Raw genomic sequence first — 19,818 nt, 5'->3', positions numbered from 1 at the left:
GTGATGATACCCGGTGTTCGCCGGTGAGTGTATCCTTCCTCACCGGTGACACCGTCACAACCACATGCAAAGTCAAGTCAAATGTTCATCTGGAAAAACATGGGAACATATGGAACAAGGCAAATTAGTTTCTGGTCAAGTCATTATAAGTGATGCTGATTCAACATGAGAAAACCACTTGGGTCGGCCCTGTGTGATGCACGTAAAAATATTCCCGAAGCATTTCCTGGACAACTAGCAAGGTTATGAAATACAATTCATATAGCATTAGCACGAGCAAAAGTTTCAATGACCTCAATTATACTTGCCTATGTTGGTGGTACTTGTATGAGCAGGCATACATTTGTTTCTTTGTGTTCACTTCTTACAACGAAACGCTGCCTAATCACACATCCGTTCAGTGTATAGAATAGCGCATTGTATGAAAGACATAATCGAATTAGCTAGAAGTCAGTAATATTAGCTGGTGGTAGTAATTGCTTTTGTTCATTCTTGTGCAATCCTTCCATTTAGCCAAGGCAGAAGACTAGATTCCTCAGCATTCGATGGGGACTTTGCTGGTTAGAATCAATTTGAAAGCCAGTGACAGAACAAAAAGACAAATGAGACATGGTATAAAGCAATGTTAATCCCATGTCACCCGCCTATCATGGATGGATAATCACCATTCCCCTTAGCTTGCTTCGTCCTTTAAGAAGATAATGAAATTTTAGCATGAACAACTAATTCTAAAAGACCGTTTATGTCTTAAAGCCCATTTCTTGGTGAAACTTGTAAGCATACCAGATGCCATACATCACACAAACCAGCGATTCTGGGTTATTACATGTCGTCAGCTACAGATGCAGGTTTGTGAGGCGACTAGATAGATCCCATGCTCAGACTTCGTGATTTGGTTGAATGTGTGACATCATACTCTGACAGAGTGGCACTTAGTTTGCTTTCCGAGAGCGTCATAAAACTCTTGCTCAGAAGTTGTTTGATGAAGGTTACAACATTCAAGGCCTCAGTAAAAGCTTTAAAAACGTTTAATGGTAGACATGTGGAGGATATTTCCAAATTTGACGCATCAGTGACAAAAGTGATGTCCGATGCAATTCCAATTTTGACTTGTACCATATGTTAATATGGTTTTTTCAGGTGGACAGTTGACTTGCCTTTACATGCGTTTGTGACGGGTTCCACCGGTGGGGCAGGATGCGCCCACCTTTTCGCGAACACCTGGTATCATAACTAATTGATAGTGATTCATAAACACATGATCATGATATAGTCGGAATTGTACTATCGACTCTGCTTTATGCAGAAATTTCTTTTGGATATTGAAAGGTTTGGTCGCTTTAGTTATTTTTATATTATTATAAATTATTGTGATGCAGTGTTAATTTAAAAAGCAAATAAAGCATCATCCATCAATTCAGCATAAGTTTAACCTCTATGCTATCGTTATGAAATGTATATGCAACATTGCTCCCAAACGTCTACATATTGAAAAGAAGTACTACTTGTCAGGCTATCTGACTTGGTTGATGCATGTCAAGTTATCCCAATCGTTTGAATCGATGCTCATAACGTCAATCACTGGATTGTCTGGTCCAGACTCGATTATTTACAGACTGCCGTCATATGGCTAGAATATTGCACAGTGTGGCGTTAAACAACAACAAAAAAAACAAAAAAACTAATTCACGTCATTGGAAGATATTGAAGAAAGGGGAATCAATTGATTTAGTCTTATGAATCATAATGTCAGTTGTACTTGTTCTGTATTTTGGAAACTGTAAAACAGTACCAACTGGAAATCGGTTTACATGTGATGACAACAAATGAATCAAGAGTATATGTTTTATTTATTGCATCAAATTGATAAATAGAAAGTAAAGAGCTTGCATGTCCAAACTGGAGTGACAACACGAATGAGAGCTCATTAACACATTGACAATATACATGATAAATATAAAACACTTTAGAGTATAAATACTGAGGTTTTTTTGCTCTTTGGTTTTAACAATATACAACAAAATACTAGAAAACACGAAACACACGATCTAAGCTTGAAAAATTAAATGCCCTCTATCATACAGTAATAAACTAACTGATTAATTATTCTTGGACAAATGAGTTGACACTGAAGCTACCAGATAATTGTGCGCAGTGGTAAGACGATTGGATGACGCTGTATCTCAAAAGAATAGATGCTGACTATTTTGATATATAGTCTTGGAATGACCATGGTGTACATTGAATTCCCGTTCATGGGGACGGTACCGTCCTGAATGAGATCGTCCGGATTAACATGTTTTCGGTTTAAAGAATGATTGCTACAGAGTAATGTTCTTTCTACATACCCATGAGTATGATACTAGTAGTTCGTGACGCGAAGTATCAGGCGACCATTATCTCGCAGAAACGAAAGTGAAATATTTTTTATATGTGATCATTCAAATTTGTGATTAATTATAATAATAGATTTAATATCTGTCCCCTCCAAAGCAACCGATTATTAAAACTACAAGATTTATGGATAAAATGGCACAAAATACTGTGCTTAAAATTTCGGTTTTAAGAAATATATATTTACAGCCGTTGTCACATTTTTTCCGTAGTAGCACTATCTAAGTTGGTTATGTGCATTCCTTGGTCGTAAACAATGCGACGCACCAGATAGAAACGTACTTGTTGTTTTCAAACACTTAATAAATGGATTTTACAGGTTTTAGAACATCATTTCCATTTCATGGCTAATAATCACCTATTCGAATACTGTTTTGAGTGAGAGTGATCTATGAAGATTTTGAATCATACGACCTATTATGTGGACGTAAAGAAACCTTGATAGACGTCACAAATACACGAAGAATCATCACGTCAGGTCAAGAACACGTGAGACTCGACAATACTCGGCCATAAAGGACTAAAAGGTCTGGATTAACGAGGTTTCACTGTTTGTTGTTTAGAAAGGGAATCTTAAGCTGTTATTAACATTCACTTTTACATTTGAAACGTTCGCTAGCCTTCACATATAAATTAGTGCAATTCATATTCATATTTTATAACATGCCATCAGGATGTATTGCAAAAAAACGAAAACTTCGAATTTAATTTAAGGGTAAATCTTATTAAAAATGTTACATATATATTTACTAAAGTCACAAAAGTTTCCAAACAGTGTATGTATGTTATCACTTTGTGGTTATCATAGATTCTTTAGGATCTTTAAACCATTTAACATGGAGTCGAAACCTTTGGAATGTCAGACAAACGACCTTCCATGTGTCAAAAGACAGTTAAGTCCAAATTTGAAAAGTTGGCGTCACGAATGAAGCAAAAGGCATGCCGGAAGTCGGTGTACGTTTCCATGGCGACGAATACTCTTCACCTGGACTGCATCATCAATACGAACTCTACAAACAAAAAGTATATTTATCAATAATGCAACGGTAGACTACGGGAACGTAATTATGTAGGGATACTGTAAGGGCCATTCTGTCCAAATGTCGCAATCTCGCAAATCGTACAAGAATAGCATAAGCATGCAGATTGCCGAAACAGCAGAACGTCATCACGTGACATACAGTGCAGGGTAACGTATCGTCGTTTCCATCTACAGGACGACGTACCGCCATATCCAGCCTCAGAACAACGTACCGCCAAATCCAGCCTCAGAACAACGTACCGCCATATCCAGCCTCAGGACAACGTACCGCCACATCCAGCCTCAGGACAACGTACCGCCACATCCAGCCTCAGGACAACGTACCGCCACATCCTACCAGTAGTGTACCCAAACTAATCCCTCTATTGTTCTACGCCTGACTGGGTTTGTTGTTTTAAGAAATGTTGGGAAACCGGGGGCACCCCCATCCAAACAATGACACCCGAGCCACCTACGTAGCTACAGAAAAAAAAGTACCGTCCTAGCCAACTGAAGGACAATGCATCGTCATAATAAACCACCAGACACTGTACCAACGTCGCCAACCACAGGACAACGTAGCATGGGCTTCTGAAGACCTATTCTACCCCGGATCTTCATGCTCGTCGTAAAAGGCGACTAACGGGATCAGGCTCGCTGACTTGTTTGATGCATGTCATCGGTCCCAAGTGCGTGGATCGATGTTCATGATGTCAATCACTGGATTGTCTGGTCCAGACTCGACCGCTGTCATATAGCTGAAATATTGCTGAGTGCGGCGTAAAACAACAAATCATCCAAATCAACCAAACCAACCAACATGCAGCCACCAGACCACCGTAGCAAACCACAAGACAACGCATCGTCATATCCAACTACACGGTAACATACCATCATAGCTGATCTTCTCATCGTTGTTCTTGTCGGCTTCTAGGATCATCACCCTGATCTCGTCGTCCGTCAGCTTCTCCCCCAAAGCCTTCATCACCTGCTTCAGTTCCTTAGCGTCTATGTAGCCGTCGCCATCTTGATCGAAAATCTTGAACGTCACCTTCATCTCTGGCTCCATTTGCGACTTGGACGTTTTCGTCATCACCGCTACGAACTCGTCGAACTCGATGGTTCCGTTCTCTGCACAAATAATTATCATAAAGCTGAACTACAGATGAAATAAAGAAAACATACATTAATGATGTTTGTACATGATCAGAGCATGAATATGATCAATTTACATAATCGACCAACAAAGCTAAACATTAAGTATGAAAATAGATCTACGTTGATTTGAAAGTTAATCCACATGTCCAGGTTACGATCGTGATCTTCTCTTCCAAAACGTTGGGGATAATGAAATATAGATGCCATGAAAGGTCGTCAGAAGAAAGATCAGCTTTGGAATAACTGCCAGATATAGAAAAGTTTTGAGAATCAAAACTTAATGCACCACAACAACCGGAACATTGCATGTGTTTCGATTCAGTTCCTTTAATTATGCACGTGGGTAGGGGCTTGTTCTTCATTTTGACACTAAAGTGAAAGGTCGTCAAATAGCTCTGGCCCATTGATATTGTCAATTATAATTATGCAAAATAGCACGTAAACACTCCACTCTTGCTTTGATGCAGAATCTGTGATAACAATGGGAATGCATCGTCTGTGCTATTGGCATGCTTGGCATGCTTTTGAAACCAGTGAGAGGTAGCCAATATTTTCAATGTATCTCACTCTGTAAACTTTTGAACAGGTTTCTGCAGACAAAATGTTAATGATTACACAAAGAGCCCTAGGTCAACAACACAAATCCAGGATCGATTAAACCAGAAACCAGAGTTTAAGAAATCATGCCCAAACAACCACTCATCACTGTCAACTTGCAACAAGCCACCGGAATTCAAGTTACTGAGCAGACGATTATTACTCGTCTACATGCAACTAACCTGCATGTTAGGCAACCACGTGCATGTAGTACCACCGCTAACAAATCGACACATTCTCGCCCGACGCTAATGCTGTTTAGAGCCTAGAAACTGGGGGAATCGCTAATGTTCTCGTGTCCTGTTTTCAGATGAGTCCAGATTCACTCTGGACTTTCTGGATAGGCCCGGACGTGTCTGGGTGCATCCTAAGAAATTTCACGCGAAAGTCAACGTACGGCAACATGACAGATGTGGGGGTGGATCTGTGACGATATTTGGCGGGATCACTTCGGCTGCCAGAACGCCAATGCATGTTGTCCAGGGATGGATCACTGGACAGTATTTTCAAGACGAAAACGCTCGTGTCCACTGTGCACGTTTCATGATTGACTACCACAAGTAGAAAGCATCACCTGAATGCAATGGCCAACATGTCAGGAACATGATTGGGAGATGTGTACCCCAACGTCAAAATCACCCGATAAGTTAGTCAAGCTGTGTCAGGCGATGCAAGAGAAGTGGGAAAGACATTCTTAAACTGTCATTTGTAAATTGATTCGGGCCGTCCAATTTCATTTCAAACGTTAACCTTTTAACAACACACTCACACAATATACATGTTCTCTTGATTGGCCTGTTGCGCCTAGTCCATATCCATCCATTTTGAAATTGGTGTAGACCCACTGTAGAGAAGATACCTCTTATTCTAATTTAGAACCGAGCGAACACTTTGAAAACATTCCGAAAAGGAGTCACAGGTTGTCATAAATGTAACAGTTACTACTAAAGTTCAAGATGAAAATACTCGTGGTCTTGACTAACTCAAATACGGGTTCAAAACACATAGGTTTTTTAAAAAAGAACTTGAGAAATAATCATCTAAACTGAGTCTAAAGATATATGTTTTAATTTCATTGCAACCTGTTGTGCACTGTTTGGACTCACAAAGTCATTTCTTGGAAATCAGCGCGACAAGTCGATACTTGGAAAAGGAATATTGAAATTCAAATAGCTAAAAAAATGATGACAGTCGTGATCTATGATGTGGTTCAATGTTAACCTGTAGATTTACCGGAAATGAGCCTGCTGGTACGTGATTGCCAATAAAAGTGGACTGAACAGCCAGGTTATTATGAGGGATGGATTCATGCTTTGTGACCTGTCAGTTTTAAGATATCACGACATTCGACGCCAGCATGTGTAAGAAAAGTGACAGTTGTGGCCCTGGCAAAGGGGTTCGTGTATGTTTTGCTTAATTGTGGTTTACTGAAATGGATTTCATCATGTTTGAAAAGCTGTTGTGATCAAGTTCCTGTGCTGTGACTTCAGTGATGTCGGGACATCTGTTTGTGCCTAATATGTTTAAAAGAGGTTTCAGCAGGAAATGGGATACCTCTTTTTAACCAATCAGGAGCAAGCATAGAATGCTAGAATATTGAATATCCCCTTTTTGGACAGTATATATTCTTATGTCACCATTTATGATCAAAATAGAAGCTTTTCTTGATAGACCGTAGATACAACACTCACCTCCTCGATCACCCAGTGTATAACAGCTCTGTTCTATTGTGATAAAGACACCTTTTCCATTCATTTTCATAACTTTGTATTGTGTCAAATTCGAATGACACTACGCTAAAATAGCCAACCAATCAAATTACAGGAAACAAATTCCATGTGTTTTCATAACATTTCGTTGGCTAACCAAACATTTCTATTTAGGGCACGCCTCCTACAACTGTTACTGGATTGGCTGATAATAGAGTGCTGTTTGTTTTGCATTTTGAACTAAACGGTGCCACTTATTTTGTATCATTGTGTACAGTTTTTATTGTATTAATGATTAAATAATCAGTTTATGAAATTAGGTATTGACATATATATTTACATGAATTGACTTCAATATTGTTGGAGTGTATGGAGATATAAACGTAAAAAACGGTGTGCACATGTTATGCTGAAGTTATGGTAGCAAGTGGGTCCAGGGTATTTATGATAACAAAATGGAAATACGATATAATCGTCTATGCAGCACTAAAGGGGTACTGTGTATCCATTCTTTTTCTTGGGTGGTTGTTGCTGGCTTGACATTGAGGCAATGTTTTTCTACAAAAGGTACGACCAAACGTCATGAAAACTTGCGATCCCAATATTCACGTCCAGGGCATTTTATTGCTTAATTAGCAAGTTTTTCGCTCACTTCTTCATCGAGAGATGACAATTTGACCCATGTCATATTATTGTTGAATTATAAAGTATTTATTACACATTCAAAGTGGTTTGCTATTTGAATCTGCAATATATTACAATAATTGGTGGCTTATTCTGTCCGGCCTACAGGCCTTGTTTACATGTGGACTCCTAATTACATCAGACGTGTCTGTTTTCGAAACACTAATTGTATATCAGAGACTAAACGTGCGTGGCTCAAAGAATGGTAAGAGTTTCTTTCTCAGTATTTGTTTAGAGGAAAACGCTTTGTTTAACATTTCTGTTTTCCCTATGTCCGAGGAAACAGTTTGATCATCATTTTCATTAGGAAGATCGTCACGATATGGCTGAAATACCGCCGATGTGACGTTAAATATTAACTCACTCACTCATTTATTAGGAAAATGTGAAGGGACAAAGTTTGGTTTTCCAGAACTTTTAACGAGATGACGTGAGACTTTCCAGTACGAAGGCTTGTTTATCTGTTACATATGACCTTAAAGGTTATCCAAATATGATTAAAATGATTCTTTCGCATAATACTTCATATTATTTACTTAATATCTGCCGATAAATCTTTTCCTTATTTACCCGTAGTGCCTTTATTCTCAAGCGATACCATTTTCTTGATTCTCTTCTAACTTCAGAATTGTCCATGGGACGAATTGTTACTTCCTTTGTAGGTATGCACTACTTTACATATTGCTCTGAGTAAAGATGAAACATATCGCATGCTTTATCGGTATTTTCGGGATTTTGTAATATGGTATTCCAATCAGTAGTATTTGGGAGCATATATGATATATGTGAGCTTTTTATGATCTCCTTTTCCATAGCATCATACATCTCTAGTATGGTTCAATGCAACTCCAAAACGTTTTGAATCCTTTCACATGCAGTGATTACGTCAGTAAATCATGTGCCACAAAGAGGCATATCGGAGGTGCATGTAGTTTGAAGTCCCTTATGTAAACATGGTCCGTTGTTGAGAAAACAAAATGCAATAGCGGTGGCGGTCGAAGTCCGACAATTCAGATCTACCATCGCCTCGAAGATCGACGTCGAGCTGTAGGAGCAGTGAGAAACATGCTGATCAGACTTGTCTGGATACAAGAAAGCTATTCAATCAGGGTCCTAAAACAAACGTACAGAGCAAACAACTTAATTGAGTAATTTAAGCTAAAAGTTCCGAGGACAGTTCACGAAATAACCCTGGGTCTTAAAAGAAGTGTTAACGCTTAATTGTATTTATTTGGTGATTGGTTTTCTTTCAATGATTGATGCATTTGTTCGTTGGAATATTGTCAGTGTTTCATTTAAAAATATTCTTTACAAAAACAGGCTCGTCGTTTTTTACTAGTTAGTTAGTGAGTGAGATGGGTTTAACGCCGCTTTTAACAGTATTCCAGTTATCACAGCGTATCAGCTTAATGTGGGAGGAAAGCCCGAAGTGATGCAGGTCTCTGACTTTTACCACTTCGGTGAAACCCACGAGCACTGGTATGGTGCTGACAAACCTAGAAACATAATCAGGGGGAGCCGGGATTCGAACCAACAATCATAGGTTTCTGGTGTGCCCAAGGGACGCAACTCTGCACAGCGAATCGTGGCGCCTTAGACGACTGGGCATCCCATGCCCCCGTTTTTACTAGTATGTGGCTACAGATTGTTCCCGGGTTTTTGTTTGAACCAAAGTTCGTTTGCTGCTAGTAGTGTGACACGCTGTAGACGTTGGGCATCTCTAATTGCAAAAATATTGTTTTCTTGATGTATGTTCCAAAGCACAAGCACATGTGCTTGTAACCAGCGGTCAGGAACAAAAGGGCAGGTGACAGAGGCCTATTCGTTGTTCTGTTGAGACACTTACTGTCTATGTCCATGTTGGTGATCATATCCCGGACTTCGGTGTCTGTGGGCTTGATGCCAAGCGACCTCATCACCGTCTCCAACTCCTTCGGCGTGATGCGACCATCTTTATCCTCGTCGAACATGGAGAAAGCCTCGCGGTATGCTGTAGAAAGCAACAGGATTTCAGGATTTGGGGGTAAAGTGTAGAGGAAAGGGTAGAATTTGAATGGGGTAGGGGTATGTTCTGCGTGATAATTAATTGCTTTGTGATATGTAAACATGTGACACAAACATATATATATATATATATATATATATATATATATATATATATATCGCATACAGTAAACACATTTAAATGTTAGTAAATTATACAAGAATCTATATGTCACATTTACCAAATAAAAGAAGCAAAACACAATGTCTACAATAAGAAATTGCTTTTTTTGATAACGTCAAATACTATAACATATGTACTTACATATTAATTCGTAAAATAATATTTTCTGCGTGTTTTGAGGAACCTTTGAACCACGATACTGAACTAGTTAAATACACGTTACTAACATATCATAACATACATATATATGTATTGAACCAGCGGAGACCGCTTCCGTGGTCTAGCGGTAGAGCGTCCCCCCGGAGAGCGGATGATCCTGGTTTCGATCCCTGGCCGCGTCATACCAAAAGACGTTAAAAGACGTACTTGTTGTTACCCTGCCCGACGCTCGACATTAAGGGGCTAAAACAAGGCCTGGTCTGCTCGGAGTCAGTATACTGAGCCTGAGTTGGGTATTTATGTTAAACTGCGGCATGGTATCCCAGATGGTGAGCACTATAAAATATGCATTTGTCCGGACTAGTACAAGCACCACACACACACGTCCATGCACGTCGCTTATATAAATGCAATAGTCTTGGAAGCTACGTTTGACCCCAGTTCACCTCACCTCACCTAAATCAGGGGGCATATTCTGCTCCCTAAACTCCTGGAATAAAATCGTGTGTCGTCCAGTTTTACCCCATATATCTGTTCTATGGTCATGCTGGATTTTTTACGTTCTAAAAATGTATGGACTCTCCTTTCAGAGAAGACGAGTTGCAGTGCTGAGAAAAAAAAATTTTGTCAATGAAACATCCAAGGCCCTTCCAGCCCCTTCAGACTTGATCAGTCTCAAAACACACTTGTGTAGGTGTATGTAGATCTAAATAACATAATAACTGGTCTTTGGTTTGATCAATGTTGTATCCTAACAAATTCATTGGCAAAACCTAAACATGGTAACAGGGCAATATTGTGTGTGACCACCATTAGCATTGGTACAAACGAGGCAGCGGCGGTGCTTTGAAGACACCAGGTGATTGAAAACCACCTGGTGGAACTTTCACCTGGACGCTTTCGACCCGTTCACGACCAACAAAGCTGTCCCCATGGAACCTGGACTCGTTTGTGAACAGGTAAACTGTCCCAGTTTGGTCTTCTGAACCTCAGATGCTGTCTTCGCCAAGCTCGGCGTGCCTGACGGTGACGAGACGGATGTTATGCTCCCTCAAACGTTTGCGTGCGGTTCTGCCACTGATTGGTCTCAACCTAGGTATTGTCCGAACTGTTAATGTGGCAGTTTAGTATCGATTCCGTAGATGAACCAAACCGAATATTGTTGTCTTGTTGACATGACGTCACTTGTGGACGACCGTCCCGTGGCAAGTCATTGGTGTTGCCCTGCTGTAGATGACGTCTCCAAAGAGATCATATTGTGTTTAGATCAACATTAAACCTTTCTGGCAACTTGTTTTGCGCCACTCCTGTTTGCATCATATCCACGGCTCGTACTCGTTGTTTTTCAGCAAGCGTTATTTACGGTAAAACAAAGGTGTTTACAGGAGCACCTGAGCCTAATGAACACACAAACATCCAAATTGTGCGCCGTGCATAAACAACTTGCATGTTTTGTTTGTTTGTTTGTTTGTTGTTTAATGACGCACTAAGCAATATTCAAGCTATATGACGGCCGTCTGTAAATAATCGAATCTGGACCAGGCAATCCAGTGATTAACATCATGAGCATCGATCTATGCAATTGGGATACGATGTCATGCATCAGCCAAGTCAACGAGACATGACCACTCCATTCCGTTAGTCGTCTCTTGTAACTTGCATGTGCAAACTGTGAATCACGACCTTAATGTCGAGGATATGTCTTCGTGAATAGTATTAAAAATGCATACTAAATTTCAGAATACATTTTTACTGAACTTCCTATGCAGGATTGATACTGTTTGTTTGTTGTTTAACGCTGCACTCAGCAATATTCCAACTATATGACGGCGGTCTGTAAATAATCGAGTCTGGACCAGACAATCCAGTGATTGACATCATGAGCATCGATCCACGCAATTTGGATACGGTGACATGCATGAACCAAGTCAGCGAGCCTGACCACCCGATCCCGATAGTAGCCTCTTACGAAAATCACAGTCGTCTTTTACAGAAAGCATGGGTTGCTTAAGACCTATTCTACCCCGGAACTTCACGTGTAGGACATTTACTGTTTTCCGTTAGTATATGTACCAAATCGCTCAACACCCATGTATAGGAGTATGTGGGTTATATGCACTAAATCGCTTTAACAGAATAAATGAAGTCTTTCTCAGTTAGAACCAAACTTGATGTGAATAATGTGTGAATAACAAGCATTTACATGTTTACACAATTTAAGTCATACTCCAAAACCTCGTCCAATATTGCTTTGGCAGCAAGAGTAAAAAACAGTAAAAAGATCTACGCAATTTTGTGGAATACCCCCTTTTGACCTCTTTATCCATTATGTGCAAGTAGAAAGCGAAAAGCCGAAATTCAGAAATAGATTTTCTTTCTTATATTTCAAAACGATTTTAAACACTATCATCACACGAAAGTCAATAAAATGAATAATTATTTCTGCTTCGGGAATGGAACGTCACTTCGGGATTCCCTTTGTTCATATACGCCGGTAATTGTCCTCTCCCTGTATGTGATGTCAGACATAGATGCTCTTGAAATTCAATTGACACTTCAAAGAACATTGCACAGAATGGTTGGATCTGAAAGCTTGACAATTCAGATATTTGAATTTTACAGCATCATACGGTGATCCGGTATGCAAGTGGAAACCTCCTTCTGGTAACCAAGGATACAACAGGGTCTGTAGATGTTCTTATTTCATGATACCTATTTGTGATATTACTGATACTTTAAGCACTCTGGATATATATTGTACCATTCCGACCATGTCATAAGCATATCTTTATGAATCCCTATCAATAGTGATGACACCAGGTGCTCGCGAAAAAGTTGCGCGTATCCTGTCCCACCGGCCGGCTCACTACAAACACATGCAAAGACAAGACATACAGTTGCTCACCAATATGGGTACATGTCAAAATAGAGAAGTGCATCGAAATTGTATATATTTTGTCACTGATGCTTCAATTGTGGAAATGTTATCTACCATAAAACGTTTTGAAAGCATCATTGAGAGATCCCTGATCAAACAACATTTGAGAAAGATTCGTATAAAGAGCAGACTCGATTGTACAATAAGCTGTGAAACTTAGACAGCAAAGGCTGAAGCTGCTGGCATATTGCTAGACATAAAGGGAAATTTGACTAATGGGAAATTGAAGCCATGAGTCTTGTGGGGCGTTTTTGTCACCTTGAATCTTTATTCATATACATAAATATGGTTAGGTTTTTAACGCACGGTGCCATTTAGAAAGTGGTCAAATGTAACAAATGTCATATTTGAGATAAAATTTTCTGAAAGTGTTATCCCAAATATAACATTTCTTAAAGTCGTTTTTGACCAACCGTCCATAACCGTTGAGGGACAGGGGTGTAACTATAACCTATGGTCCCCACCTTTAGTGACTAGCGCTCCCTGAATCACGCGATGATGTTTTCCATACGTTTGTCATGTGTGATAATGGTGTACAATGTTAAAAAAAGAAGTTTGGACATAATTGAACTTTGTTCTTTCCTGAGATTGCAAGTTTCGACGACCCACATTATATTAATTCCACTTGCCTGAAATAGTTGTTGTTTATAAAAGGAAAGACCTTCCTTGATTGTATTAAGAATAATGGTTAATCTTTGAGACATGGATTTGGAGCAATATACCTCTCTTTGTACGGATTTGTATGGAATTTGGGAATCAAGTGTAAACTAGCAATGGGCATGTCTTCAGGTTTTAGAGTCGAGTCAAAGGATGATACTACCAATGCGTGGTTTTGGTAGATTTTTCCCCAGTTAAGATATTGGCTTTGTATGAGGCAATATTTAATATGTCACTTACATGGAGTTCTTTGATCACACAGTTAATGAAGTTATGTTTTCTCGAATACCCGGTGTCACTAATGATTTTGGATGATCCATTCATATAGTTTCACCACCATTTTGCCTTTTACATCCAATGGAATCTGTTTCAGCAGAAAATATAAATGATTGTTTCTTTGGCTTTTACGTTCATATTTACTTGAACCGGGTCGATGTTTCTGCTGGTGGACGTATGTCTCCGCGTTTCATCCTAAGTTCAGTAGCATCTATCAATTATGCTGAGTAAACTACAAAATAAACGCGACATGGACCTTAAATCAGAGTACGGTTCCGAGTATATCAACAACGCGTATATCAAATAATGGTGATCCCAGGTGTTCACAAACAGGTGACAGGAATGAAAAGACATGTTTGGACGGAGACATTAAAACTGACTCTCCCACGTCACCCCCTATTGCAAAACGAACATATGTTTCGTGTTTTACTTATCAGCAGCAGAATCTCTCCATTTGTACGCAACCGACAGATTGTGCGTAGACTCGTTTCGTTAGTGTCTACCTGATGGTTCCTGGTGATCACTATAGTGTCTACCTGATGGTTCCTGGTGATCACTATAGCGTCTACCTGATGGTTCCTGGTGATCACTATAGTGTCTACCTGATGGTTCCTGGTGATCACTATAGCGTCTACATGATGGTTCCTGGTGATCACTATAGTGTCTACCTGATGGTTCCTGGTGATCCCTGATGATGCTTCACTATAGTGTCTACCTGATAGTTCCTGGTGATCACTATAGTGTCTACCTGATGGTTCCTGGTGATCCCTGATGATGCTTCACTTTAGTGTCTACCTGATGGTTCCTGCTGATCACTATAGTGTCTACCTGATGGTTCCCTGTGATCCCTGATGATGCTTCACTGTAGTGTCTACCTGATGGTTCCTGGTGATCACTATAGTGTCTACCTGATAGTTCCTGGTGATCCCTGATGATGCTTCACTATAGTGTCTACCTGATGGTTCCTGGTGATCACTATAGTGTATACCTGATGGTTCCTGGTGATCACTATAGTGTCTACCTGATGGTTCCTGGTGATCCCTGATGATGCTTCACTATAGTGTCTACCTGATAGTTCCTGGTGATCACTATAGTGTCTACCTGATGGTTCCTGGTGATCACTATAGTGTCTACCTGATGGTTCCTGGTGATCCCTGATGATGCTTCACTTTAGTGTCTACCTGATGGTTCCTGCTGATCACTATAGTGTCTACCTGATGGTTCCTGGTGATCCCTGATGATGCTTCACTATAGTGTCTACCTGATGGTTCCTGGTGATCACTATAGTGTCTACCTGATAGTTCCTGGTGATCCCTGATGATGCTTCACTATAGTGTCTACCTTATGGTTCCTGGTGATCACTATAGTGTATACCTGATGGTTCCTGGTGATCCCTGATGATGTTCACTATAGTGTCTACCTGATGGTTCCTGGTGATCCCTAATGATGCTTCACTTTAGTGTCTACCTGATGGTTCCTTGTGATCCCTAATGATGCTTCACTATAGTGTCTACCTGATGGTTCCTGGTGATCCCTGATGATGCTTCACTTTAGTGTCTACCTGATGGTTCCTTGTGATCCCTAATGATGCTTCACTATAGTGTCTACTTGATGGTTCCTGGTGATCCCTGATGATGTTCACTGTATTGTATATCTGATGGTTCCTTGTGATCCCTAATGATGCTTCAATCACTTTAGTGTATACCTGATGGTTCCTTGTGAACCCTGATAATGCTTCACTTTAGTGTATACCTGATGATTTCTGATGATCCCTGATGATGCTTCACTATAGTGTCTACCTGATGGTTCCTTGTGATCCCTGATAATGCTTCACTATAGTGTCTACCTGATGGTTCCTGGTGATCCCTGATGATGCTTCACTATAGTGTCTACCTGATGGTTCCTGCTGATCCCTGATGATGTTCACTATAGAGTATACCTGATGGTTCCTGGTGATCCCTGATAATGCTTCACTTTAGTGTCTACCTGATGGTTCTTGCTGATCCCTGATGATGCTTCACTTTAGTGTCTACCTGATAGTTCCTGGTGATCCCTGATGATGCTTCACTATAGTGTCTACCTGATGGTTCCTTGCGATCCCTGATGATGCTTCACTATAGTGTCTACCTGATGATTCCTGGTGATCCCTGATGATGCTTCACTATAGTGTCTACCTGATAGTTACTGGTGATCCCTGATGATGCTTCACTATAGTGTCTACCTGATAGTTCCCTGTGATCACTTTAGTGTATACCTGATGGTTCCTTGTGAACCCTGATAATGTTTCACTGTAGTATATACCTGATGATTTCTGATGATCCCTAATGATGCTTCACTATGGTGTCTACCTGATGGTTCCTTGTGATCCCTGATAATGCTTCACTATAGTGTCTACCTGATGGTTCCTGGTGATCCCTGATGATGCTTCACTATAGTGTCTACCTGATGGTTCCTGCTGATCCCTGATGATGTTCACTATAGAGTATACCTGATGTTTCCTGGTGATCCCTGATAATGCTTCACTTTAGTGTCTACCTGATGGTTCCTGCTGATCCCTGATGATGCTTCACTTTAGTGTCTACATGATAGTTCCTGGTGATCCCTGATGATGCTTCACTATTGTGTATACCTGGTGGTTCCTGGTGATCCCTGATGATGCTTCACTATAATGTCTACCTGATAGTTCCTGGTGATCCCTGATGATGCTTCACTATAGTGTATACCTGATGGTTCCTGGTGATCCCTGATAATGCTTCACTTTAGTGTCTACATGATAGTTCCTGGTGATCCCTGATGATGCTTCACCATAGTGTATACCTGATGGTTCCTGGTGATCACTATAGTGTCTACCTGATGGTTCCTGGTGATCCCTGATGCTGCTTCACTATAGTGTATACCTGATGGTTCCTGGTGATCCCTGATAATGCTTCACTTTAGTGTCTACCTGATGGTTCCTGGTGATCCCTGATGATGCTTCACTATAGTGTCTACCTGATAGTTCCTGGTGATCCCTGATGATGCTTCACTATAGTGTATACCTGATGGTTCCTGGTGATCCCTGATAATAGCTAATGGTTCTGGATGTGATGGGTGATCAATGATGATACCTATTTAGTTTTGGGTATACCTGATGATGCCTGTTGATTCCTGACGATGCTTCACCATACATGTAGTATATACCGAATGATTCGTAATGGTGCCTACATATGCCTGGTGGTTAACCAATATAAACTACACTGACTTTATATTTCAGTTATATCCACGTCGTGAAGCTGGAAACAGTAGTGCAAGGCAATCAGCACACCATGTGTCGCTTTCATGTGAAAATTATAACTCATGACATCACCATGGAAAGAAAAGTTGCATCTGAGACCCCATTACCAACGCTAATTGCTTCTTTTAGAACAGCTTTGATAAATTCATGAGAGCAAAATGACAAAACGTAAACGATTCTTTAATGCAAAACAATCGATTTAAATGGATGTTACTTGTTCAGGGGAATTGTTTCGTTGATAAGATCAGGATATATACACGGACTGTGTAAAGTTTCTAAAGTCACCTGCGTCATACAATAGAAGATGAAGCTCTATCCAAGCACTCTTGGGGATAATCTTCACTCAACACTATTACGGGTCAATTGTTTTTCTTTCATGTAGCAGGGATGCCAATAGGAAAAACTTCTAAGGCTTTGACATTTTAATCTACACACTGCGTGAGGAAACCTTTCTTCATGTCAACATCTCTTGTCACCAAGACATGTTTCTATGGAGATTCCATGTTTCCCGTCAAGCTTTGAAACAGCAGCAAAGGGGTCATTGTAAGGAAAATATCCAGATGGCGGATAATGATTCTTGTCTCAACGCAAGATTGTGATTTAATTTACTCTGTCGTCTGAGATGGATTCACACCTTTTCAAACCCACTACAATCGAAACGGGCAACTGTGATAGTAGTGATTACCATCATTCTTTAGGGATGCGACACACTTTCAAATCCCCTTTAAAATGCGAGTAAAACATGGTGATTTTATATGATGATGCATCTACAAACTTATTCCAATGGCTTTTATTGGTACTTCCTTAAGTCACAACCACCTGAAAACATTCGACTCAACCTCGGCTGCTTCGCCCAATATCTGAGGTAACATCGCGTTCTGTTCCAAATTCAAGTTAGCTCTGTCAAATCCACAGGTAACCGAGCTATACTTTAAAAACACAGTATGTTGAAGTCCTTATTATTCTCTCAAGACAGATTAACCGTAATATTACCCTTACACCTATATATTAAGGCTGAATATTGTTATATGGAGCCTAAAGTAGAAACACCGATATTTTTGTTTGTTGTTAAACACCACACTGTCGAGCATTCACTAAAAAAAGGTAGAGTGTGGAAACGGCTTGTGACGTAATTCAAATGCATAATTATCTATCAAAAAGCCCATCTTGTAATTTAGCTATTGCCGTCAACTCGATACAATGGGAAGTTGATGAAATTTAGATAGACTTCCTACAATGTAGATAGTCATCTGTATTGTTCCCGGAGGAAAAGGACTATGGTTGCAGAGATAGATTTGAAAGCTCAAGTAGGAGATGGATGGAAGTGCCTTATTGGAAGCCCCAGTCTATGCCAGACAGGGAGGAATCTAGTCCTGGCTTCTGGGGAAAGCTAATTGCCTTTGCGAACATTATCCAGCCAGCAAAGACTCGACAGTCTTTTCGAATTTACTTTGATGTTTGAACTGTTTCCTAAGGGAAGGGTTAATTCTTGTCCTGTTTTTGCAATCATTGCGGAGATGACTCCAATAATATGCTTCTATCCAAATTATGTTAGACTAGATCCAGAAACGTTTTTGTAACCAAGGCCTTTATGTTACTGATTGGTTTCCTAATTCTTCAAGGGATGCAAGTATGGCACATGATAGATGGGCACCAACGTGTGGCATTATAAGAAAAATAGCTTTTTCAGGGTCAGTGCACATATATGAGTGAAGGAAAAATATATCATTATAATATAGAATCATTTGAAAGACATTAAGTGTCAACAAAAGTAAATCTGTAACTATATGGCAATTTTTAAAAAAATGACAGATTACTTTAAATTTATGATTTTTAAATACAAGGATGACAAACAAGTATCCACTTCTTTTACTCATTTCAATTATAGGTCACAACGACACTGGGGCTACAGTAGAATACGATTTCCAAACACAATAATTACATTCCATTGATCGGCTCTTCCCACTTATGTGTGCAGTAATTAAAGGTTATCTCTCTTGGGAATATTGTGTAATTTGTCTACCAAAACTGCTCGGCTGTCAGCGCCTTGGTGCATTTTCTGGAATGAAAGTAAAATCAAGCTCTTACTTTGATGTGATTAACACGCTCATGTTTGTCCAGCACTTACTTTAAGATGAAAGTACGCTCATGGTTGTTCGGCACTTACTTTGTCCAGCAATTGAAGTTGTTAGATCAGGGTTACAACATTCAAGGCCTCTGTAAAGTTTTCAAGAAGCGTTATGGTAGACATGTGGAGGATATTTTCCGCTCTCTGCGCGGACGCTCTCCCACTAGACCACCGAGGCGTTCAGGTGAACAATTTACTTGCCTTTGTATGTGTTTTTGTGATGGGGTGGGACAGGATACGCGTCGCGAAACGAGTCGAAATCGTAGCCAGAGATGGCAGAGATTTCTTAGGAATATGTAAAGGGTTTTGTCGCTTTCATAAATTGCGATGGCTGATACACTCTTCATTGTCCAGGACTTACTTTGATGTGACTATTACACTCGTGGTTGTCCAGCATTTACTTTTATGCGACTAATACACTCGTGGTTGTCCAGAACTTACTTTTATGTGACTAATACACTCGTGGATGTCCACCACTTACTTTCATGTGACTAATACACTCGTGGTTGTCCAGCACTTACTTTCATGTGACTAATACACTCGTGGTTGTCCAGAACTTACTTTGATGTGACTAATTCACTCGTGGTTGTCCAGAACTTACCTTTAAGTGACTAATACACTCGTGGTTGTCCAGCACTTACTTTCATGTGACTAAT

The 19,818-nt window shown here is 40.0% G+C and overlaps 1 protein-coding gene across 1 annotated transcript in view; it reads right to left on the bottom strand.

The window, feature by feature from the left end:
• Nucleotides 1–1,861: 1,861 nt before the first annotated feature.
• LOC139442791 (uncharacterized) overlaps nucleotides 1,862–19,818 on the bottom strand; it is a 39,780-nt gene continuing 21,823 nt past the window's right edge. The window contains exons 3-5 of the mRNA XM_071223681.1: nucleotides 9,410–9,553; nucleotides 4,307–4,546; nucleotides 1,862–3,404 (exon numbers count right to left, since the gene is read on the bottom strand). Of these exons, the coding sequence (XP_071079782.1) occupies nucleotides 3,376–3,404; nucleotides 4,307–4,546; nucleotides 9,410–9,553 (413 nt within the window). The 3' untranslated portion in view covers nucleotides 1,862–3,375. The remainder of the gene's footprint in view (nucleotides 3,405–4,306; nucleotides 4,547–9,409; nucleotides 9,554–19,818) is intronic.

The sequence above is a fragment of the Haliotis cracherodii genome, unplaced genomic scaffold, assembly GCF_022045235.1.
Source record: "Haliotis cracherodii isolate W230 unplaced genomic scaffold, xgHalCrac1.p SCAF_5, whole genome shotgun sequence".
Lineage (NCBI taxonomy): Eukaryota > Metazoa > Mollusca > Gastropoda > Lepetellida > Haliotidae > Haliotis > Haliotis cracherodii.
The sequence above is the reverse complement of the archived record's forward strand: the minus strand, read 5'-3'. Positions and strand labels throughout refer to the sequence as shown.